Below are 23,967 nucleotides of genomic sequence, written 5' to 3' on the forward strand. Positions count from 1 at the left end.
CCACCTGGCCGGGGCAGATTAAAAAGGTGCCCTTCCCATTGGCCAGCAAACCAGCCTAACAGAGTGGTTTTGTTAGGACTTTGCTGCCACCTGCTGGACTGTTTCTTCCACGACTTACAAATCTACACTGTGAGGCGAGGTGGGAGGGGCCCTTGTGCAATGCACGCCCTGCCCAGCTGCACAGGGCACCTGGGTTCCTTCCTCTGGGTGGAGGCTCTCCCCCTTGGGGACCAGCCATGACCCACTGCCCCCTGCTTTCATCCCCTGCAGGTGCTGCGATATTTTGACTACGTTTTCACAGGCGTCTTTACCTTTGAGATGGTGATCAAGGTGAGTGCCAAGGGATTCTGCTCCCTCAAGAATAGCCCCCTGGCACAGGCGGGGGTTAGAAACGCCTGTGTGTTTGAGGAGCAGCGAGGCCGGTGCGATTGGAAAGACTGAACGAGTAGAGGAGAGAAAACCAGGTCAGGGAGGTGACAGGGACAGGTCGTGCAGGGGTTTGGTGGCCACAGGGAGGCCTTTGGCGTTTACCCCAAGTGAGTGGGAGCCATAGAGGGTTCAGAGCAGAGGGTCATGACTGGACTGGGGTGCTCACATGCGCCCTCTGCTGTCTGTGGGAAGGACAAGCTTGGAGGGAACATATAGGGTGAATGGGAGCCATAGAGGGTTCAGAGCAGAGGAGGGAGGGTAGGTGGGAGCCAAGAGAACTAGGAACAAATGATGGCACCGGCCCAGACAATGATGATGGGGGCCAGGTAAGGGTGGAAGCAGATAAGGTGACAGGACATGGGCAGATTTTGGGGATCCAATGTGGGGTGTAAAACAAAGAGGAGTCCAGGGGAACCCCGAGGTTTGGGCCTAAGGACCAGCAAGTGAATGCTACCTTTCATGAGGGGCCAGCTCCCATGGGTGGGGGCTTCTCACTCCTCCCCGAGGTCCTCTGGCCTCTGCCCCATCCGTCCAGGAGGAAGTGATCCCACTGGTGGCCATGCCCCTGGAAGGGTGGGGGCCGCTCCCCACGGTGGGGGTGAGCGGCCTGAGCCCTGTCTCTTCTGCCCCCGTAGATGATTGACCTGGGGCTCGTCCTGCACCAGGGTGCCTACTTCCGCGACCTCTGGAACATTCTTGACTTCATAGTGGTCAGTGGGGCCCTGGTGGCCTTTGCCTTCACGTAAGTCTCTTCTCGAGGCCTCCACCTGCCTCTTGGGTCCCCTCCCCCGGCCTGGGGCCACCCGTTGGGTCAGAGGACGTGGTCTCATGGTGTAGAGATGGGGAGCGTGGGCTCTGGGTCGTGGGAGGCATTGCATGCCACTGGGAAGAGCTGCGGTTGGCTTTTGCATGCCGCCCACCGTGGAGGAAGAAGGAGAAGGGACCCCCCTACACACCTTCTGCCTCCTCAGTCATGGCCCCTCGCTCTGCTGCTTTCCGTAGACTAGGCCTGCCAGGACATTTCATCTTCCTTCTGCTCTGTGTCTCTGTGGGGAGCCCCTAAAAAGACAACCAGGAAACAGATGTGCATGAGAGTTCGGACCCCACCCTGTCAGAACGCCCCCATAGCTGTAGACTTGGTGACTCCCCTTGTGTGTCTTTCGCTTCTCCTGGTGACCCTGGGGCGCGTGCCCTAGTTAAAGGGCCAGGCTTCATCGGGCAACTCCAAGACAGCACCCGGGCTGAGCCGCCACCAGCTCCTAGGGCAGTGATGGCGAACCTTTTGAGCTCGGTGTGTCAGCATTTTGAAAAACCCTAACTTAACTCTGGTGCCGTGTCACATATAGAAATTTTTTGATATTTGCAACCATAGTAAAACAAAGACTTATATTTTTGATATTTATTTTATATATTTAAATGCCATTTAACAAAAAAAAGTCAACCCAAAAAGTGAGTTCGCGTGTCACCTCTGACACGCGTGTCATAGGTTCACCATCACTGTCCTAGGGCCCCGGCGGCAGTCTTAGCAGCACATTCCTCAAGTTGTAGGCGTAGGGGTCGGGGTGAAAAGGCCTGACCAGCCCCTCATCCAGAAGCGAATCTTCTTGGGGTCCCTGTCTGTGCCCCTCACAGCGGATCGTGCCCAGCAGGCGCGGCTCGGAGACCTGCCTCCCCCACGGGGACCAATTGGGGGCTGCCTCTGCGCCCCGCCTTCTGGCTCCCTTCCCAGCAGATCTGCAGGGGGGTCTCGAATGGCGCCCTGAACAGACTGAGGGCGTGGTTTGTCGTGAGGGCCATGGCTGATCTAAGGACTGCAGTGCCCGCTCCCGGGTCTCCCCGGGGAATGAGGACGGTCACTCGGGGTTGGAGGCCCCTGAGCTGCTGTGGGTGTACCGTGAGGGTCAGGAGGCGGATTACGCTTGACTCAGGCCAGGCCTCCCATCCCCTTTTTTCTTTATCTTCTACTTTCTCCTCATCTTCCTATCTCTGCTCTTTATTTCCACACTCGTTCCTTTTTTTTCCTCTTTCTTTCTCTCCCTCCTCACCTCCCTCCTTCTCTTCTTCCTTCTTTTTTAAGTAATTCTTTGAGTATCAGAGCAATGGAGGAGATTATTTTAAAAATCAAGAAGTTTGGCCACACTATGAAGATGTTCTGTAGGTAATGATAATAATGATGGTGGTGGTGATGATGATGATGAAAAAGTAAAATGCACGTCAAATGGGAGAATTAGCACAAATAAGACACGTCGATGGCCTTAATATACAAAAAGCAATTGCAAATCAATAAGAAACACTGGCCCTTGATAGATAAATGGGCAAAGGATTCGAACGAAAATTAATACAAATCAGATACAATTTGTTTCCCATCAAAGGGGGGGTTTTTAAAGGTAATACACAGGCTATGTGAGAGTGTGATGAAATACACCCTCCCTCCCTCCATCAGCTATTCCAGTGGCTCCTATGAGGGTCAGGCAGGCACCTTGGTGGGCCCTGAAAACGTTTAAATTCTGAAGAGCCAAACATTTGCCCTCAACCTGGAGTGAATCCTTCTCAAATCCCCTTCCCTCCCTTGCTCCTGTTTCTCTCTTTCTTCTTCTTTCTCCTTCTTTCTCCTCCCCCTTTTTCTCTCTCTGGCTCCCTCTCTTGCTTCCTCTTCTTGCTTCCTCTCTCCTCTCTGTTTCTCTCTCTCTCTTTCTCTCTCCCTACCTCTCTCTCTCTCTCTCTCTCTCTCTCTCTCTCTCTCTCCTTTGTACTCCTTTCCTTCCATTCTTCCTCCATTCCTTCCATTTTCTATCTTTTCTCTCTGTTTATTACTCTCTCAATCTCTCTCTCCCCCCTCCTCCCTCCATCCCTCCTCCCTCTCCTTCCCCTCCACCCCATCTCTCTTCCTCTGTCTCTTCCTCTCTTTCCCTCCCCCCACCCCGGCCCATATCTTTGGGGATGGGAGCCCACCACCTGCCCAGCCTGCGTGGGGCCTGGAGAAGGCAGACTCTCCACCATGTGCTCCGGCCTCGGGAGACCCCGCCCCCTCCTTGTCCTGACGGGGAAGTGGTCTTCATGACAGGGGCCAGCACCCGTCCCCCCTCCTCAAGCCCTCCAGCATGTCCTCTGCCCAGCAGCTCCAGGGTCCATTTGGGGGCAGGAAGGGGGGGGGGGCCCTGTCAGTCACACCCATCTGTTCACACACAGCCCTGGGTTGCCAGCTGTGCCCTGGGTAGTGGGTTTTGCCCTCCGTGGCCACCTCTGGGTGTGGCATAGCAGAAGTGATGTCTGTTCAACTCACCCTGGCACTTCCTCCCTGATGTGTCCACCTCTGTCCCTGAACTTGACCCTCACAGTTTGGGGAAGGGGAGGCCTTCAAAAGGCCCAGAAACAAACCTTCCGGCCATAGAGCTTGTGCCATGACGGACTGTAGTTTGCAATATGCTGTTTCTGGGCTCCCTGGACCCAGAAAGAGGCCCCCCGCTAAGCCAGCCTCATCTGCAGAAACCACGTTATTTTTCCACCAAAAATCAATCAGCGGATGATTCTTTGTGCTGCAAAGGAATCTGCCACAGGGAGCGGGTTTTTTTTACTGTTTGCGTTTTCTTTCCCAATGTAGTCATACAAAGGCATTCTAAATGAGCCTGCAAACATGGGCAACATATTTGTAGAGTCAACCTGCTAGCTTATGACCTTGAAAATACCTATTTAATTTTTTTTTAATCCCTCTGCAAGGAAAGGGTCCGGACAGAGACCCGAGGCCATCCTGTGAGCCTCGGTGGGCTCGTCGCTATCACAGGAACTGGGGGGTGCAAGATTTTGCCAGGGGAATCCTGACAAATGCCAGGGACTCTCATGGGGTATTGGGAGGGCTGACAGTTACGGAAGCGCCTGTTCACGACGGGCGTAGGGACGGGAGAGCTAGACCCTGAGACCCCAACCCAGACACACCTTCCCACCTCACGGCCAGGAATCCATCTGGTGCTGCCACTCCTCCACATCAGGGCTGTAGGCCCGGCACAGCTGTCCAAGCACCTTGATCAAGCCACTCCTGCATGCCCACGGGGCCAGGTTGCTCGAAAGCTAGTGAAGGAGCCCTCAAGCTGCTCCTTTTCACCCCAGAAAAGCTTTAGAATCCTCCCACTGGCTGCAGGTTTCTGACATTTCTTGCCCAAGAAGGTCTCTTGCTCTGAGGACTTAGTTTACTGTCTTCCTTCTTACCAGATAGATGTCCTTTTGGCGGGAGTAGAGTCTGCTCTGAGGCCCTCAGCCCGAGTTCCCAGCCCCAGAGTCCTTTGCTTCTTTTCTTTCTGGTCCTTTAACTTGCTTTCTTAGTCCCGTGTGCCTCCCTCCTCCTCTCCTCAGAGACAAGGCTGAGACCCGCCTCCCCACCACCCCCACCGCAAGTATTAGATTAACCTTATTGTTTTAGAAAAAGGTTCCTGCAAATGTCTGATTTCTCTCTAGATGTTCAAGTCCATTAGCCTCTTTGTGCCTCAGTTCCCCCATAAAATCAGAATCTTGACTTGGTAATAATGATACTAAACAGCCTCCATTTATGTCATCTTCATAACCACCCCCTGTGGGAAGCTCTTCGTGCTCCCATTTCGTAGATGAGGAAACTGAGACCCAGAAGGAAATGAATCTCACAAGATCACGAATCGAGTTTCATGGTCAGATTCATGGCTGCTGCCCAGCTCCCAACCCCGATCGCGAGGGCTTTCAGAAGCTGGCACGGTCCGTTGGTAGCCCAGCCAGCCTGGGCTCCCGGAGGCCCCGACAGGCCCCAGAAATCCAGGGGAAGAGGCACGAGGCTGTTCCCTTCCTTGTGGAAAGGAATCTTGCTGTTCTGGCCTTTTGGGGTGGAAGCAAGGATTCTGCTGCGGGGCTGTGACTGTGGCCCCGTCGCAATATGAATATGATCCCTGTGGTCCTCCAAGGGATGGTCGAAGCTCTCCTAACAGGCCCCACCCTCCTGCACCTTGCCCAAATATCTGTGTGTGCATCCTGCTCCATCCACTGACCGTGTGCCATGTCCATGTGACCACATTAACTCACCATCTCATGAGCCATCACGCCTAATATCATGCTCCGTGCCCATGCATCGAGGCGGGCAACTGACATTTCTCAGCAGCTGGCAGATCACGATCCTGCCCTCACTGCCAAGAGTCCATCTGGTGCTGCCACTCCTCCCTCAGGGCAGCCCGGCACAACTGGTGGAGCGCCTTGATCAAGCCGCTCCTGCATGCCGAGGGGCTGAACTGCCAGGAAACCAAAGAAGGAGCCCTCAGACTGCCACTTTTTTAATCCCCATTCTCAAAACAGGCCCCCTCCCCCTTGAAGGCGTTATTTTTTTCTTGCGTGTGATGAAACAGAAAGAAGATTAGAGTGCAAGAGGTACACACCTGGGTTTAAATCTCAGTCTGCTGCTCCCCACCTAGATGACCTGGGGCAAGTCACTCTCCCTCCCTGGGCCTCAGCTTCCTCATCTGGAAAACGGGCATAAAGGTATCATCTTCCTGCAGGGAGAGGCAGAGACATTTAGACGAGTCACATGTTACACGCACGGTCAGCATGTTTAGTAAAAGTCACTGCCGACGAATGACTCCTTCCTAATCGATAAAGGAGAGTCTGCACACTTCCGTGTGCGCAGCAATTCCTAGATACTCTGAGGTTTGAGAACCACTGAGCTCATGGGACAGGGTGAGGGGAGAAGAAACCCAATGGGAGCATTTGTAGGCATTTAAGCCTTTTTTTATTTTTTTAATAGCACTCACTTCCTAAGGGGTTATGGGTGGCACATTCTCTAGAGCAGTGGTTCTCAACCTTCCTAAGGCCGCGACCCTTTAATACAGTTCCTCATGTTGTGGTGACCCCCAACCATAAAATTATTTTCGTTGCTACTTCATCACTATAATGTTGCTACTGTTATGAATTGTAACGTAAATACCTGATATGCAGGATGTATTTTCTTTTTTTTTTTTTTAAATCAGCATTCTTTTTTTTTTTAAATATATTTTATTGATTTTTTACAGACAGGAAGGGAGAGGGATAGAGAGTTAGAAACATCGATGAGAGAGAAACATCGATCAGCTGCCTCCTGCACATCCCCCACCGGGGATGTGCCCGCAACCAAGGTACATGCCCTTGACCGGAATCGAACCTGGGACCTTTCAGTCCGCAGGCCGACGCTCTATCCACTGAGCCAAACCGGTTTCGGCTGCAGGATGTATTTTCATTGTTTACGACCCATAGGTTGAGAACTGCTGCTCTAGAGGATCTGCTTGGCAGTGGGGTGTCCCCCCCGCCCCCCGTTCTGCTGGCGGCCGAGTTTTTCTCAGCCGGCTCTGCAGTCCTGGAGGGAGGGCTGCAGGAGGCCAGGGGCTCAACTCCAGGCCCGCGTTTTCTCAGAGGACTCGGAGTTGCCTTTCCTGTCACCCCGTGACGTAGCGGATAAAGCCACGAGCGTAGCTCCTGCCCGCTGAGCACCAGGGTCCCCGACGCCTGTTTTACAGACGAGGATGCTAATGAGAGCAGAGCTGGGATCTAAACCCAGGACCCCCAGCTCCAAAGCGCGGGACCTCGACGGCATTCCGAGGCCTCCCGGCGCCAGCACCTCTGGAGAAAGGCTGTTTCTCCAGCTCTTGGCAGTGACCTTTGGTGGCAGACTCGCCTTTGGTCATCGATGACCGCCTGGCTGCCCTGCTACTTGGAAATTTGGCTTCTTGGTGTCCTTGGGCGGTGCCAGGGGCCTGCCGAGCGCAGGGGGCCGCGCGGGGGGCTCCCTGATGGAAGGATGGACATCGGCCGGAGCCGCGGGCCTGAGGCTGCCCTCCGGTGCTCGGGCGGGGCAGGGGGTTCTCAGGTGTGTGTGCGTGTATGTGCGTGTTCTGTGTTCTCTCTTCTGAGGCCGCTTACGATCTGTCTCTCCCTCCGACGCCACCTCACCAGGAGCAGTACACGGTAAAGTCTCTCTCTCTCTCTCTCTCTCTCTCTCTCTCTCTCTCTCTCTCTCGTCTGCCTCTCGTTCTCCATGCTCTGGTGCAACCGTGTTGGTTCTGGGCCTGTTCCCACGGCCTGTGTCCGTGCTGCTGTCCTGTCGCTTGCAGTGACCAGAGACCCCCTCAGCCTGCTCCCCGGAGAGGAGGAGCCCAGAGGGGTCTTGGCCGCTGCCTCCCACCATGACCACCGTTGGCTCAGTTCTGGGTGAAGAACAGGAGGGGGCGGGACCTCCCAGGGTCTGGTTGCGGTACGGCCTTTGGCCTGGTTGGTAGTTACCCGAGGACTGAGCGTGTCCACCTCCCCGGTGAGAAGGGGGAGCAGGCCAAACAGCTGGACTTGGGCTCTGAGGGGAGAAAGCCCCTCCCCCCAGGTGTGTCTACACGTCCAGCAAAGTGGTTCCAAAACCGGGTCGTTCTCTGTAAGAACACCTGGATCAGCCTGCCCCAGAGCCCAGCTGCCAGGGACATGACGCTCAGCGCCTGAGTCACAGGATGGTTTCTCAGCCTCACCCGGGGGCGGTGTGTCTCCTGGAAGAGGGGCCCCCACAAGGGGCATGGAGTTGCTTTCAGATGAGCAGATGCACCCCAGGAAGCGTGTCCCCCATGTCAACCATTCACATACTATGGGGCACAGCCTTGAGGCAATAATGGTGACTGTGGTTTAAGAGAGAAAGCACATGGTCCGGCCGATGTGGCTCGGTGGTTGAGTGTGGACCCATGAACCAGGAGGTCACTGGTTTGATTCCGTCAAGGACACATGCCCAGGTGGTGGGCACAATCCCCAGTAGGGGGCGTGCAGGAGGCAGCCAATCAGTGATTCTCTCTCCTCATTGATGTTTCTGTCTCTCTCTCCCTCTCGCTTCTTCTCTGTAAAATCAATAAAATAAAAAAAAACATTTTAAAAAGAGAGAGAGAGAGAAACACATGTTCAGGCTGCTGAATCCTGGGGCATAAGAGATGTCCAGTTCTCTTTATTCCCTGAAAAAGGAGAGAGGGAGCTCTAAAAACGCAAATGGTGTGAAGAATGACGCTGTTGCACCTGGATACTCAGACACACCGTGGTGGGGTCTGTGGGAAAGCTCTGTGATAGGAAGATGGTTGCTAGGAGACTGACACCCCATCCCAAAGAACTCTGATCTGAATCCACATGTGTCCCGAAACCACAGGCCAGATGTATGCTGGGCGCTGAGACAAAAAAACAAGACTACAGGGGAAATGAACGCAGAGAAGAATAAATCGCAGCTTAAGCCTTTGAGAAATGTTCGTCTAAAGCCAAAAGCAAAGACAGAAAGATGGTTCTGAAACAGCACTGGGGTCTGGCAGAGCCCAGAGGCAGCCAGGAGATGGGGAGGTGCGGGGGGGGGGGGGGGGTGACCCTGACCTTCAGGGCGGGCATTCCCAGCAGTGGGAACAGCATGTGCAAAAGCTGACAGAGGCCAGCGTGTGGCAGGGGGTGGGAAGTGCAGCATTGGGGATGCAAAGGTTAAGGTAAGTTGGACGAGATTTCAAAGAGCCTTGAACGCCACACTTCTCGGAATTCAGATGCTCCTGGGGGATTCTGAGCAGGAGAGGGAGGTGGTCATAGGCTTTGACCACTGAGTGCAGAAAGGATGGCAGAAGAGAGAGACAGGGAGTTGGGGGGAGTTGGGAGATGGGTAATGGGGGTCCAACCTAAGCCGGTGGCCAGGGACAGATGGTGGAGATGTGTAGGAGGGCGGCCCACTGGGGGGTGGGGATGGAGGACAGGAAGTTGGACGTGACTCGCAGGTTTCTGGCTTGGGCGACTGGGTGGGTGGTGTGTACCATTCACAAGCCTCTGGTGGCCGCACCCAGTGTCCTCCTTGGGGGCCCGAGTCCTGGTTGGCTAAGGGTGTCATGGCGTCCCCAGAGTCTACGCTGCTAAGGCTCACACCCAGTGGACCAAACCCCGGACTCAGGGAATATTGGGGGTAGGGGTGTTGGTTTGAGGGCCGCCTTAAGCATTTCCTAAATCCTGTTGGAAGGGTGAAAAAAATCTTATTTTCTGAGAGCTTGCCAAGGCCACCTCCAAAGAGAACCCGGGGCAGCCGGCTCCCCTGTGCGGGGTCTGAGGCCACTGCAGGCAGCTGCTCAGGCCCGGGCAGATGGTGAGGGGACTTCAACAAGCCTGACCCTGAACCACAGAAGGCCATCTGCTCACGGGCTCTCCAGCCCCGCCCAGCAGGGAGCTGGGCCACTCCTCCCCAGCAGGGGCAGGGCTGTGCCAGGCTCAGCCCGGGCTCCAGGGTGGGCTCGTGTGGAGCTGTGGGCCACCCACCACCCAGCCTGACCTCTGCCCCCTCTGTTCCCTTCTCCCCACCCTCACATCCCTCCACAGTGGCAACAGCAAAGGAAAGGACATCAACACAATCAAATCCCTCCGCGTCCTCCGGGTGCTACGACCTCTTAAAACCATCAAGCGGTTGCCAAAGCTCAAGGTGAGACTGGGCGTGCGGGAGGCCTGGCAGGGCTGCCTGTGCAGGTGGGCGGGGTGCACACTGCCCAAGGATGCGACATTGAAGGGGCTGCTGATAACAGGGCCATTATATACGGATATTTGTACTACCACCACTTTCCAGCAGGTGGCAGTAAAGTGGTTGATCTAACACAATCCATGAACAGTATCATAATTTTCCATTAGATGAAACATCTCCCTGTGGGAGGGTCGGAATCCTTTTTCTTATTTTCTTTTTTTTTTCTTTTTTTTAATATATTTTTTATTGATTTCAGAGAGGAAGGGAGAGGGAAAGAGAGATAGAAACATCAATGATGAGAGAAATCATTGATCGGCTGCCTCCTGCACGCCCCCTACTGGGGATTGAGCCCGCAACCCGGGCATGTGCCCTTGGCAGGAATCGAACCAGGGACCCTTCAGTACAAAGGCCGACGCTCTACCCACTGAGCCAAACCGGCCGGGGCTTCCTTTTTCTAATTCACGTGAAGGCGTCCTGTGGATAAAACGGGGTGTGACCCAGACACTGGGTGTCTGGTCCCTCATAACCTTTGACTTATCTCCGACCTGTCCCGGGCTCCAGTATATCCTGTTCCATAATCTCGTGACCCAGCTTTCCCCAAAAGCTTTTCGTCCAAAACGAAGGAAAGACACGAAACCTCGTCACTTGAGCACATCTTCGCAGTGCAGGCTCCACCTGAGGGAGGGCACTGTCTCTTCATGTGTGAGTCCAGTCGCTTTGTCTTTTACTCACGTGGATTTATTTTACGAGGACGTGCTATGTCCAGTTTCTCACAGTGGAAAGCCAGAACCCACTGTTAACCGAAGGTAACGCGGAGTATCTGTTCAACCAACTTCAGACGCTGCTGTGAAAATCCAGCCGAACACTGTTGTCTGACAAAGGCTTTGCACGCGGATGCTGCTCTTTCTTGGTTAAAAGGAAAAGTAGCAACGTTAGGAGCTAACATAGCAGCAACTAAGGAAGACTCTCTCCTTCCCCCGCAAGGACTGGAGGAGAATTGGAGCGGGAGTAACTGTGTGACCACGCAGTTCAGTGGTCCTTAGTGCTGGGCTCCTCGGGGGTGTCTGACATCTCCGGGGGGTGCCCCTCCTCGATTCTGATACGCATGCCACTGTGTTGAGGAATGTTACCAGGGATGCCACATGGCTGCCCTTGGAATGTGAACGTGCGCTTGCACAGATGCGGGGAATCCCAGCAGCATTCGGTTCACCGGTTCTCTGCCATTTTCTGAGTCACGGCCCCTGTGAAAGCCCCGTGAAAGCCATGCCCCGTCTCCCCCGGGGGAGAGCTGGCCGCACCAGCCTGTCATTCCAGCCTGTCCGGCCATCCGTGGTGCCCACTCACCGTTAGGACCCAATGTGATAGGAAGCAGAGCGGGTGGGGGGCACCCCAGACCAGGACCCCCACCTTCTCCGGGGGTTGATGGAGGGTTCCATCGTGCTCAGGGCAGAGTCTCTGGGCACAGCAAGTCCTCTCTCCAATCCAGAACTGCAGCTGATGAGGACAGGGAGCGGCCTGAGGCAGGGACACAAAAGTGACAGGAAATTATCTCTCCATTGGGGCCCTTGCCCCTCGCCCTGAAGGCCGAGCACGTAACTCGGAGGGGCTCAGGGGAGCGGTTCCAGGAGTTGAGGTGGGGCCTTGTAGGTACATAGAAACGGGATTGGGTCCAGCCCCGGCACGTACTTCTCAGAACTGGCTCGCGTCCTAATGGGAATAATGGCAATACTCTGGGGTCGTGGGGCGGAGGCGGAGGCGGAGGCGAGGCAGGCCCCAGCCCCTCACACCCTCTCTCCACCCCGCCCCTCAGGCCGTGTTTGACTGCGTGGTGAATTCTCTCAAGAACGTTTTCAACATCCTCATCGTCTACATGCTGTTCATGTTCATCTTTGCCGTGGTGGCCGTGCAGCTGTTCAAGGGCAAGTTCTTCCACTGCACCGATGAGTCCAAGGAGTTCGAGAAAGACTGTCGGTGGGTCTCGCTCTCCAAGGCGTCCCCTTGGGGGCTGGCGGGGGGCAGGGGGGTGCAGCAGAGGCAGCGCTCTCAGTCTGGGGCCTGGAAGCTGCCGTGGGGAGGGACCTGATTGAAGCCGCCGGGGTCTGGGTAGAGAAAAACGGTTCTGGAATTTAAGTCTCCGTCTGTCCCTCTGGGATGCACCATAAACCAGCTGCTTAACTTTCTAGCCACCGGCTTTGTCACGTGGGGATAGTGATGCACGTCCACGTTCCCTTATTTGAAGCGTTGACAGGCAGATGCGCTTCAGATCAGAATGTTTTGATTGGAGGTTTCAGAAAGGTTGCCTAGAGCATGTCCGCACAGGCATAGCACCCTCCGCTGGGCCAGAGCAGCCCTGTTCTCAAACAGTGTTTCTGTCCAGAAACGTGTACCTATTTGCACCAATTGGGATAAATAACAAGTATCCAGAGCCTCGCATCCGGTTGGGTCAGAGAGTGAGATCGGGGTGGGGCACCCTTGTCAAGGGCCGGGCAGGAGAGGCGGTTGGGGTCCCGTCTCCGTCTCGAGGGCTCGGTGCAGCCAGAAGCAGCGACAGCAGGGAAACAAATGGGCGTGGCTGTGTTCTGGTAAAACTTTATCTCTGGAAACTAACATTCGAATTTTTTAAAAATAATTTTCTCTTTTTTAAAAAATATATTTTATTGATTTTTTTTACAGAGAGGAAGGGAGAGGGATAGAGAGTTAGAAACATCGATGAGAGAGAAACATCGATCAGCTGCCTCCTGCACACTCCCCACTGGGGATGTGCCCGCAACCAAGGTACACGCCCTTGACCGGAATCAAACCTGGGACCCTTGAGTCTGCAGGCCGACGCTCTATCCACTGAGCCAAACCGGTTATTTCTTATTTATTTATTTATTTGTATTGATTTCAGAGAGAAAGGGAGAGAGAGCTAGAAACACCAATGATGAGAGAGAATCATGGATCAGCTGCCTCCTGCGTGACCCCCACTGGGGATCAAGCCGACTATCTGGGCATGTGCCCTTGTCCGGATTGAACCCAGGACCCTTCAGTTTGCAGGCCAGCACTCTATCCACTGAGCCAAACTAGCTAGGGCACTAAAATTTGAATTTTGTATAATTTTTACGTGTCAGGAATGTTTTGTTTTCAACCATTTAAAAAGGTAAAAAACAAAAAAGTGCTCTTCTTAGCTTGTGGGCCGTACAGAAACTGGTCCAGATTTGGTCCCGGGGCCGTAACGCGTCCATCCCTGAGTTAGGAGCAGGGCTTTGGTTTCCAGAACTTCCTGGCTGTGGGGACTGTGGGTGAGGGACTGTGGGCCTCACGGTGGGAAGGGAGCTCAGGAAAGCGGTGCCTCATTAACAAGCACCCTGAGTGCTGCCGCTGCTGCTGGCCCGGCAGATGCTGTTGTTTTGGTGGCTGTTTCCCGGAGCTGGAAGGATCCCAGCATTTGGCTAGGACTCTGGAGCTCAGCCCTGACTCCTGCCCCGAAAAGGAGCAGCCACCACCCCCGCCGGCGTGATGGGCCCAGAACTGTGCCTGTCTCTCTCCCTGCTCTGAACCCCCCAAATCTGAGACGAGAGTTTCCGAGCTGGAAGAGAGCGCTAGACTCCGTCGGCTCTCCCGCAGGTCGCAGGGTCACGGCATTGGCATCATCGCAGGCTGGTCTCCAAGGGCACACACCCCCCAGGGAGCCAGAGAGGGTGTCGCTGCCTCCGGGCTGAGGGAGAGGCAGCGTGGGCAGGGGCCCCTCTTACCCTTCCTCTCGCTAATGGCCCGTTTTCTGCGTCAGTGGCAAGTACCTGCTGTATGAGAAGAACGAGGTGAAGGCCCGGGACCGAGAGTGGAAGAAGTACGAGTTCCACTACGACAACGTGCTGTGGGCTCTGCTGACCCTCTTCACCGTGTCCACGGGAGAAGGCTGGCCACAGTAAGCGCCTGGCCCGAGAGCCCGCAGGCGGAGCTCGGGCGGGCGGGCGGGGGGGCAGGAGAGGAGAGGGTCTGAGAGCCCAGGGCTGAGAAAGATCTGGGAGGGGCGGTTTGCTCCTGACTCCCCGAGATGGGGAGCCTGCTAGATGCCCGGGGCGGGGGGTGGGGGGGCTGTCACCAGCACATTGTCCTCCACGTGTGGTTGGGCTTCTAGGGGCAGAAGTCCAGCCCTCACTTAGCGCGCCAGCCCTGAGCGTAGGGGCTGCATCCCCAAAACCTCCCAGACGGGCAAAGGCTCCTGTACGCAGGCAGTCACGCCCTCGCCACCCTCTCTGTGCTGGTGAACACAAAGCTCCGAGACGGGCTGTGGACCGGACACAGTCCAGGCCTGACCGTGGGGCCCTTCCCTCCGAGGGGCCGGTCCTGGTGAGACGGCGAGGCCGAACCGCGCGTGCGGGCCAGAGCCTGTCTTCATGTACAGTCTGGGTGTTGTTCATCGTGGGCTCTGGAGCGTTCGTTCGGACGTATTAAAATATCGGAGTAAAATACCACTTATCTTGGTTATAGAGGATGTTGTGCTCCCTTATTTGTGCCCACGGCAAGCGCCTCGCTGTCTTCGCCCTCGTCCGGCTTCTCTCCCCCCGCCACCCCCCAGATCTCGGAAGCACCAGGTGGAGGCCGGAGATGCCAGCGTGTGCCCTCCGAACCCTCACCTACCTCCTCTCAGCAGTCATGCCAACCCGCACGTCTCTGCTCCCCCACGCACACACTCGGCACCCACACACGTGGGCCAGTGCTGGCCCAGGAGGCACCTTTGGGCGAAATATTTAAAGATGCCCCTTCCTCCACAGACTGCACTCCCATCTGTCAGAAAACTGTTTGCTATGTATTTAGTGACTTTGCTCCAAGAAGGCCCTTCATGGCTACCTGCCCAAGAGCTGTCATCGCGAACGCACAGATCTGTCACGTCTGCAGTGCGAACGGCACCCCTCGATACAGAGCCCCGAGCTGTGCGCAGCCTCTGCACCATGCAGAGCAGCTGTGCGCACCCTCGCCCGTGCATCCCCATTGCACCTCCACAGCTCCTCGCCTCCTGTGCTCACACTCACACACACACTCACCTGCCTCCATGCCCCCTACTCACTCCTGGTTTCAAATCCCAACTCGGCCACCTCTGAGCGGGTGATCTTCGGCAGGTCACTTTAAATTGCCGGCCCTTCGTTTCCTTTTGTGCAAAATGGAGCCAGTAAGAACCTCCCTGAGAGGGTTGCTGGGAAAATAAATAAGCCGTTGAACATCTCTTCTGGCACATCACAGGCTCGACATGCATGGTGGCAAAAGTAACCGGCATGGCTGTTAACACTCCCCACAGACGAAGGAGGTGGGAGGCCTGTGGCTTCATAAAGTAACCATGGTAACTGGAGTCAGAAAACAGTGATTGTTTTTCTTTCTTGTCCACTTTCTCTTAATATTTCTCTCCATTCCTGTTCCCTTGTCCCACTCGCCCCCGCCTCCCCTCCCCCCGCAAGGGTTCTCAAGCACTCCGTGGATGCCACCTTCGAGAACCAGGGTCCCAGCCCCGGGTACCGCATGGAGATGTCCATCTTCTACGTCGTCTACTTTGTCGTGTTCCCCTTCTTCTTCGTCAATATCTTTGTGGCCTTGATCATCATCACCTTTCAGGAGCAGGGAGACAAGATGATGGAGGAGTACAGCCTGGAGAAAAATGAGGTGCCACTTTCCAGTTGCATGCCCCGTTTAAAAATGGACACTCCCCACCCGCACCTCCCCACATACATACATAGACACAGAAACCAGCTTCTGGGGGCATGTGGGGAGGGAACCGCAGCATTCTTCCAGCAGAACCCCGCCTGCAGGGCAGCCCTTCCTGGGGTTTTCAGAGGAAAATACATCAGACAGACAGTATATGTATCAGTCAGTTCAGTAACAAGCATCCCTGAGATCTCAGTGCCAGAGAGCCGTAACGGGGGTGATTTCTTGCTTACTTTGCATGTCCAAATGGCTCTGCTCCATGTCACCATTATCCATGTTCCCTCCAAGATGCTTCTGATAAAAAAGAGAGTATGTATAGCAAACCATCGTCCAGCTCTTGAGGCTTGGGCCCAAAAGTGGCACAAGTCACCTCTGCTCACGGTTCATTAGCCCGAGTGAGTCACACATCCATGTGTGGTGTGAGAGGGGCGGGAAGTATAATGTCCCCCAGGGAGAGGTGGTGAATATTTATGAATGAAGGTCCAGCACACCAGAGTGGATAGACATGGTCCTTTGTTCTCCTCCCATCATCCAGGCGAGGTGGAGGATTTAGAATGTGTCCTTCCTCTACTCTGTTGACACCTAAGATGTCATGACCATAACTCCTCTCTCTGCACCTGCCTGCGAGAGGAGGAGAAGCAGCGTGTTCAGTAGGAAAGAACCGTTTCACTTCAAACTGAAACTTTAGCTTAAATTTGGGTTTGGTTCAGTTTACAACTGTGCCACCTCAGGCAAGTGGCTTAACCTCTCTGAGCCTCTATTTTCCTCGTCTGCAAAGTGGAGCGATTAATAGTACCCGCTTCCCATGCCTGCTAAGCAGAGTCCATGAGATAACAGGGAATGTGTCCGTGCCAGTTCCGGCAGACGGCAGCTTCTCAGGGAGCCATGGCTGGTGGGAGAGGAGAGCCATGGTGGGAGCTGACGGGAGTCAAGGGGTGCTGGCTGGGGGCAGGTGTACCCGAGAGCCGTGCCAAGTTACGGGGAGGGTGTTCAGTGTCTGGCGCTGTGCTCCGCCTGCTCTCACGCCTCCGGCCTCTCCCCGCAGAGGGCCTGCATTGACTTCGCCATCAGCGCCAAGCCGCTCACCCGGCACATGCCCCAGAACAAGCAGAGCTTCCAGTACCGCATGTGGCAGTTCGTGGTGTCGCCGCCTTTCGAGTACACCATCATGGCCATGATCGCCCTCAACACCATTGTGCTCATGATGAAGGTGAGCCCCCTGGCGCGGTTCAACCCGCGGCATCCCTGCCCCTCAGGCCTGCCCTCCTCCTGCAAAATGGAACCCTCTGCTGTGAGCCCCCCAGGCAGGCCACACTGTTACCACCCAGCCTGTGCCCCAGCTGTTCCCTCCACCTAACGCACAATTCCCACCATCCATCTGGTCAGCTCCTTCCGGGGGCACCTGCATAGCCCTTCCTCCAGGAAGCCCGCCCTGATCTCCCAAGGCTGCACCAGGTGCCCATCTTTGCCAGCATCCTACAGTTACCTCCCAGGCCCTAACATCAGTGTGGGTTGCCCGACAATCTCCCTCCCCAGCTCCGAGAGGCCAGACAAGTCCTGGTCACCCCTGAATTCCTAGGGTTCAGTGAGGTCTGGCTCAGAGGGAACAAAAGGCCCTTGCTAAATGTTTGATGAGTGGCATGAGGAAGGAGGGACAGGTAAGGACCTTGCCACTCTCAGGGCCATGGAGCCTCTTTGGGGTGAAAAGTCAGAATCTATCTGTGCTTTGGAGACCAAAGGCCTGGATTTGAGTCCAGTGCTGCCATTTAACTCATTGTTTAACCTTGCACAGTGACCCATGACACCTCAGGGCCTCAGTTTCCCTGTCAATACAATGGGGTGTTAATACTAGCGCCTTCCTCCCTCCCTTCCCTCCCTCCCCGCCCCCCCCAGAGGAGGAATGAATGAGAAAGTTCAGGCAAAGACATTAGCACATTTCTCGACACTTCAAAAACACTCAATAAATTGAGCTGCAAATTATTGAACTGGTGAAAAATCTGTGCCTGTTTTCACTCAAAAACCCTCTCAATAAGCAGCTTCTTTTATTTTTTCATTGTTATGACGATGAACAGTTTTAAACAAACAGAAGAGGGGTGGGTAGTAGAGCACAGCGTTCCTCAGATTGCAATGTGCTCACGGATCACTGGGGACCTTGTTAACGGCAGATGCTGGTTGGGCAGGTCTGTGGTGGGCCTGGGCTCTGCATTTCCACCCGCACCCCTGGGCCACGCCCTGAGTGTCCAGGCCTCAGGGACACCCCGTCTCCATCACCCATAGTTCCCCACCTGAAACACTTTACTATGTCACCTTCATCTATTTTTTTGCAATTTTTTTGATTGAGGTGATATACACATAACATAATATTCACCATTTCGAAGTGTACAATCCAGTGACATTTAGTATATGCACCATGTTGTTCGGCCGCTACCTCCATCACCTCCCAAAACATTTCCATCCCCCTAAAGAAAACCCATCCCCACTGGTAGTGACTCCCCAGGCCCCTCCCCCAGCGCCTGGCAACCACCAATCTGCTTTCTATCTCTATGGATTTGCCTGTTCTGGACAATTCATCTATGTTTTTTTTTTTTTTTTTTTTAATTGATTTTTTACAGAGAGGAAGGGAGAGAGATAGAGAGTTAGAAACATCGATGAGAGAGAAACATCGATCAGCTGCCTCCTGCACATCTACTGGGGATGTGCCCGCAACCAAGGTAAATGCCCTTGACCGGAATCGAACCTGGGATCTTTCAGTCCGAAGGCCGACGCTCTACCCACTGAGCCAAACTGGTTTCGGCATCATCTATGTTTTTTAAGTAATTTACATTATAAACACCACACCAGCTGGCATTGCTCAGTGGTTGAGCAGCCACCTATGAACCAGGAGGTCACAGTTCAATTCCCAGTCAGGGCACATGCTTGAGTTGCGGACTACCAATCAATGATTCTGTTTCTCGCTTTTTCTCCCTTCCTCTCTGAAATCAATAATAAAAAAAAATTAATTATAAACACCACACTGTTTCACCCTTAAGTTCTTCAATATGCATTTCTTAAAAAGAAGATTTTCCAACATGTTCTTTTGCTTGAGAAGATGAGTGATAATTCTCTAAGAGCCACATTAAATTGTCCCCACAATGTCTTCTACGGTGAGTTGTTTTTTGAACCAAGATCTAAATGACCACACATGTCCTCCAGTTTTTGTCTTTTAAACTTCTGTGCTCCCCATGCATACCCTTTTCTCCCCCACACTCCTGACTTTTTGGAGAAACAGATGAGCCAAATGAAAAGAGTTCCAGCTCTGGATACATTGGTTTCCTCGGGGGGGGGAGGGGGGTGCGGGGAGGGGTCCACGCTGTAACTTCTCCCTCCATCTGCTGTGTGTCCTGTAACCTGGTAGTTAGGTCTAAAGGTGATAGATTCAAGTCTGATTAAATAGTTGGTCAAGAATATTCCCCAAGGAGTCAGAAGAGCGGTTACCTCTGGGGCTAAGGGATGCAAAGAAACTCTTTGGGGCTGGAAATGTTGTAAAACTTGGTGGAGGAGTGTCTCATGGGAGCAGGCAGGTGGGAATTAAAAGGAGATCTGGGGAAACAGAGATTCCTGCAGAAGCCTGCGTTAGACATCCTCTAGCCCCGCCCGCCAGGCGGTCCCAGGATCTACGACAGGAGTCTTTGTTTTGATGTGAAGAGCTTGCCTGGAGTTGGCTCCACAGGGGTCAACAGGGACCCCAAGTGTGAGTCCTGTCTGGCCCGGGTTCGGACAGCCACAGAGCCGCCTCCCCAGACCCTGCCGCCCACTGACCCCGACACCCTTCCCTCTTCCTACTCTAGTTCTACGGGGCCTCGACTGCTTATGAAAATGCTCTGAGGGTATTCAACATCGTCTTCACCTCCCTCTTTTCTCTGGAGTGTCTGCTCAAAGTCATGGCTTTTGGGATTCTGGTAAGTACAGCTTTTAGGGCTAGAGTTGTGTGTTGGGGGGCAGCCCCGAGGGGCACTGGGTGCTGGGTGGTGGCACACCCACACCAAGACCCCCACCCCAGTGGTGGCTTGAGCATCCTTCCAACGCCCACAGACTCTACTTAGACATTCTTGTGCTTGCCAAGTGACACCTGTGACGCCCGGCACATGTTGACTTACTATGTGCAAGGCGTGCACTTACTCAGTCATTCCTGGAAATGACCCATTTTAGAAGTAAGGAACCTGATCTCCAGGCGGGCCAGGTCCATGGCGTTCAAACCGTCGAAGCTGCGACCCACAGTGAGAAATGCATTTGGCAGTGGAGCCCAGCACTCAGACGTGCCTATGGCCACCGAAACGAAATGAGTGTCGGCCCGTATCACATGCCCTGTCATTCTACTGCACTCCCATTTCCTTTTTTTTCCCCCCAAATGCAGTTTAGAACCCACTCACTGGACTTCATCTCCCAGTAATGCAAGTGATTGCCTCTTTACCTTTGCCAGCTACTGAGTGGACTTGAGCATTTCCTTCCATCTGGCAAGCAGACAGCAAACCCCGGCAGCATTAGCAACACAAATCAAATACTCGCCTCGTGCGTGGTAGAGGTGGCAGGGACCTCACAGTTCAGTTTGCACTCATCGTTGCTTCAAAATCTCGATGGTTATTAAACCTTCAACTAAACCGTGTTTAATATGTTAATGAAGAAGTGCATTCATTCATCATTAGATCACCATTTTAAAAATATTTTGATCACCATATTTCAGTATAACAGGTGTCCCTGCAATCCTGGGTATTTTATCTTATGCATTTATAAGCTTCCTCTGAGAAGGTCTTCCCAGTTGGCCAAGGAGGGTCGCAGCACAAAAAAAACGCTGAAGAAGGCCCGAGCTGATGGGTTGTAACTCGGAGTGACTTCAAGAAGGTCCCCATGAGTGACCAAGCTCAGACTTAAAACACATGTCTTCCCTCTTGATCACCCCGTGAGCCTGTTTCTCTGCAGAGAATGACCTGCAGCACATGGTGTCAGCCTGGGTCTCACCTGGGCTTCTCGAAGTGGCATAGGGCAGCGGTCGCCAACCGGTGGTCCGCAGACCACTGGTGGTCCGTGAGGTCCGAAAGGTTGGCTACCGCTGGTATAGGGCATCAGCTTTAACCCCAGAGAGACCTCCATTCAGATGGTCTCCAGGCTCTGTCACCTCACCTCTCCTCCGTCACTGCCTCTCTCTCAGAAGAACTCTTGCAAACCCTAAACACAAATAATGTGTGTCTGGAGACTGAGAGTGAAGCGTGGCAGTGAATCAAGTTACAATCAAGCTCACTGGCCCGCCTCTCTCCTCCAATGCCGTGGCTGCCAGCTCTGCTCCCTCTCAGAAGTACGTGGGAGATTTTTTTTTTAAATGGGATCCTGCCCCAGACCCATCCCCAGAGATTCTGATCCACTTGGTCAGGTAAGGGCCCCAAATCTGTATTTTTTTTATTTTTAATTTTTTAAATATATATATATTGGGGGGTTTTTTTCAGAGAGGAAGGGAGAGAGAGATAGAAACATAAAGGAGAGAGAATCATCGATCAGCTGCCTCCTGCACTCCCCACACGGGATGGAGCCCACAACCTGCGCATGTGCCCTGACTGGGAATTGAACCCTGACCTCCTAGTTCATAGGTCGACCACGCTCAACCACTGAGCTATGCAGACTGGGCAAATCTGTATTTTTTTTAAGATTTAATTTTATTTATTTTTATTAATTGATTTATTTTTTATTCTTTATTTTTGTAGAGAGAGGAAGGGAGGGAGGGAGAGAAACAGTGCACAGGACAATGCTCCAACCAGCTGAGCCAAACCAGCCAGGGTCTGGATCTGTATTTTTAATGATCCCCTGGGGCGTCCAGGGTGCTGCCCAGGCTGTTAGACCCCGAGCTGAGCACCAGGCACGGGAAGCCCCTGCAGCCAGGGCAGTGGCACCAGCTCAGCATTCTCATCCTGGGAATGCCAACAGGACAAGTCACAGCCTGTGTATGGGGAAGGGTAGGGCTCTGGGTGCGAATCCTGCCTCAGCTCCTCTCTAGCTGTGTGGCCACAAGCAGGGCACTGGCCTCTTGGCTCCTGTGTCCACACCTACAACATGAGTCCTGTGGGCCCCGCCCAGTGCAGCTGTCAGGCGATTCTTCACTCCTGATCAGTCTCCTGGTGATGATTTCCTCCCAGGGCTGGGGCTCCGGCTCCCTGCGCACACCCTCTCCCTACAGTGTAGATGAAGCCCCACCATCCCCAGGTGAAATTTAGGCCAAAGAGGAGAGAGCCTTGTAGTCCAGGGGCTGGAGGCCTGTCACTGCGCACCCAGGAAGTTGTCTTCCTTTGGGCCCCCTGAGAAGCAGAACCTGAGACAGAGACTGAGTGAAAAGAATTTATCAGAGAGGCGACCCCCAGAAACACATGGTAGGGGAAGCAGACTGGGAGTGAAAGGCAGGGGTAGCCAGCGCAGGTTGCAGTCCTGCTGAGGCCCTCCAGGGGGCAGCAGAGAGGCATCAGCATCATTCCATTGACAGGGAAGGGAGCGGGGGCATTTATCCTCCAGTGCCCGTCACCATAGTGAGGGGCTGCTCCCAGGGGACCTGTTCATTCCCCAGCAAATCCGCAGGCTGAGAAAGGCCCGGGGCAGGGTGACGAAGGTGCGCAGTCATGTGATATGAAGGAAGACGAGCAGGGCCCAGCAGCGCCTGCTAAAATACTCTAAGTGCCATGGGAGCCCGCATTGCTTTTAGGTAACTGTAAAACAGCAACGTCCGTCTACTGAGCACCTACTGTATACCAAATCCCACTCAGACTCCATTACATGATTGTTGTTACACCCTGTCCTCCAGAAGAGGGCGCCAAGACCCACAGAGTCCACCTCGGGACATTTAACTCAACCTTGCTGAAAGAGTTGGCCCTGGGAAGCGCAGCTCTAAAGCCTGGGCCCTTCTCGGGGCGGGTCAGACGCTCCGGGGAGGAGCTGAGCACTTAGAACGCCCTGGCCTCTGCTTTGTGAGGATGCTGGGAAGGCCTGTGTTTGGCATGAGTCTCAACGAGCCGGGGGCGGGGGGGGGGGGGGGGGGGGGGGGGGGCGGGGGGGGGGGCAGCGTCTCAGCCAGACCCGTAGACCCAGGCAGGGGTACTGCTTGGTGTGGGCTCAAATCACATGGAATATTTCAGTATTTTAACAACAATGCGCTGTACCTGTGTGTCCCAATTGAGCCAGCACCCAGCCCAGGGATGTGCCAATCAGGACCTATCGAGTCAGCTACAGTAACAAACAGCCCTCACATCTCAGTTGCTTAAATCAACAAAGGTTTTGTTGACACTCAGCGGGGGAGGCGGGTGGGGAGCTCTCTTTGCCTGTAGTTACTCAGGGGCCCAGGCTCCATCTGGAAGTCGCAGGTTGCCAGGGTTAAGAGTTCTGACAGTCCTGACTGGCCAGGAAGTGGCTCGCACGGCCTCTGCTCACAGCCCATCTGCTAGAACTAGACACACGGCCCCATCTAACGACTAAGGAGCCAGGACAGGCAGCCTGGCAGGTGCCCAGGAGGCTTCTGTGCCCATGTCACTGTTCCCCTTCCCCAGATCAGGAAGTGGAGGCCCAGAGAGGTTACGTCACTAGCCCACAGCCACACAGCTGGGCGGTGAACCCAGTGGCCACGCTCTTTGGGAGCGTGCTATGAACACAGTCCTGATTCAGTAGGATCCTCAACACAGACCCCAGACTCAGAGTCCCAGCAGATCCTGGCCCTTCACTTCCATGCTGCTCACCTACCAGCCCGGTGAATGACTCCCTCTCTGAGCTTGTCACCTCGTGTAAACTGAGCAGTAATCCTTGTTGTGAGGTCTTCTCCCCAACAGAGCTGACGAGGGCCCTGGAGGCCCCCTCTGGGGTCAGGGAAGCCAATGGCAGGCCTGGTTCTGTGGGAGGGCAACTCAGAGGAGCCCGCTTAGGAGCATTTTGCTACTCAAAGGGCCAAGACTGTCCCAGGCGCTTGGGCTGATCGGAGCTGTGCCCCCGGCTTGCCTTGGGGGACCCAGCATGAGCCCTGAGCTGGCCTCTCTGTCTTGTGGGTCCCCGTTCTAGAATTATTTCCGCGATGCCTGGAACATCTTCGATTTTGTGACTGTTCTGGGCAGCATCACCGACATCCTCGTGACTGAGTTTGGGGTAAGTTTCCCGCCGGCTTCTTTCTGGGCAACTCCTGGCTGGGAGGGGGTGGGGGGACGGGGAAGAGGTCATCCAGAAGCAGCAGGTCCCGACAGCCACCACTGGCTCTTGCCAGCACTCGGCCGTGAGCAGAGAGGGAGAAGCAGGGCCCCCAGAGGCAGGGTGACCCCCCCCCCCCCCCGAGGAGGGCAACTCAGAAGACAGGAGCTCCCAGAGCCACAGCCATGGGCCAGTGCTGCAGC

The 23,967-nt window shown here is 54.4% G+C and overlaps 1 protein-coding gene across 1 annotated transcript in view; it reads left to right on the forward strand.

Annotated features, from left to right (window-relative positions):
- CACNA1A (calcium voltage-gated channel subunit alpha1 A) overlaps nucleotides 1-23,967 on the forward strand; it is a 291,124-nt gene that overhangs the window by 231,724 nt on the left and 35,433 nt on the right. Inside the window, 9 exon segments of the mRNA XM_070416203.1 lie at nucleotides 271-330; nucleotides 1,065-1,171; nucleotides 9,769-9,868; nucleotides 11,715-11,875; nucleotides 13,674-13,811; nucleotides 15,340-15,541; nucleotides 16,629-16,793; nucleotides 19,411-19,521; nucleotides 23,642-23,725. Coding sequence (XP_070272304.1) covers nucleotides 271-330; nucleotides 1,065-1,171; nucleotides 9,769-9,868; nucleotides 11,715-11,875; nucleotides 13,674-13,811; nucleotides 15,340-15,541; nucleotides 16,629-16,793; nucleotides 19,411-19,521; nucleotides 23,642-23,725 — 1,128 coding nt within the window.

Source organism: Myotis yumanensis, unplaced genomic scaffold, assembly GCF_028538775.1.
Source record: "Myotis yumanensis isolate MYYU_CA2020_CCGP unplaced genomic scaffold, mMyoYum1.0.hap1 SCAF_5, whole genome shotgun sequence".
Classification (NCBI taxonomy): Eukaryota; Metazoa; Chordata; class Mammalia; order Chiroptera; family Vespertilionidae; genus Myotis; species Myotis yumanensis.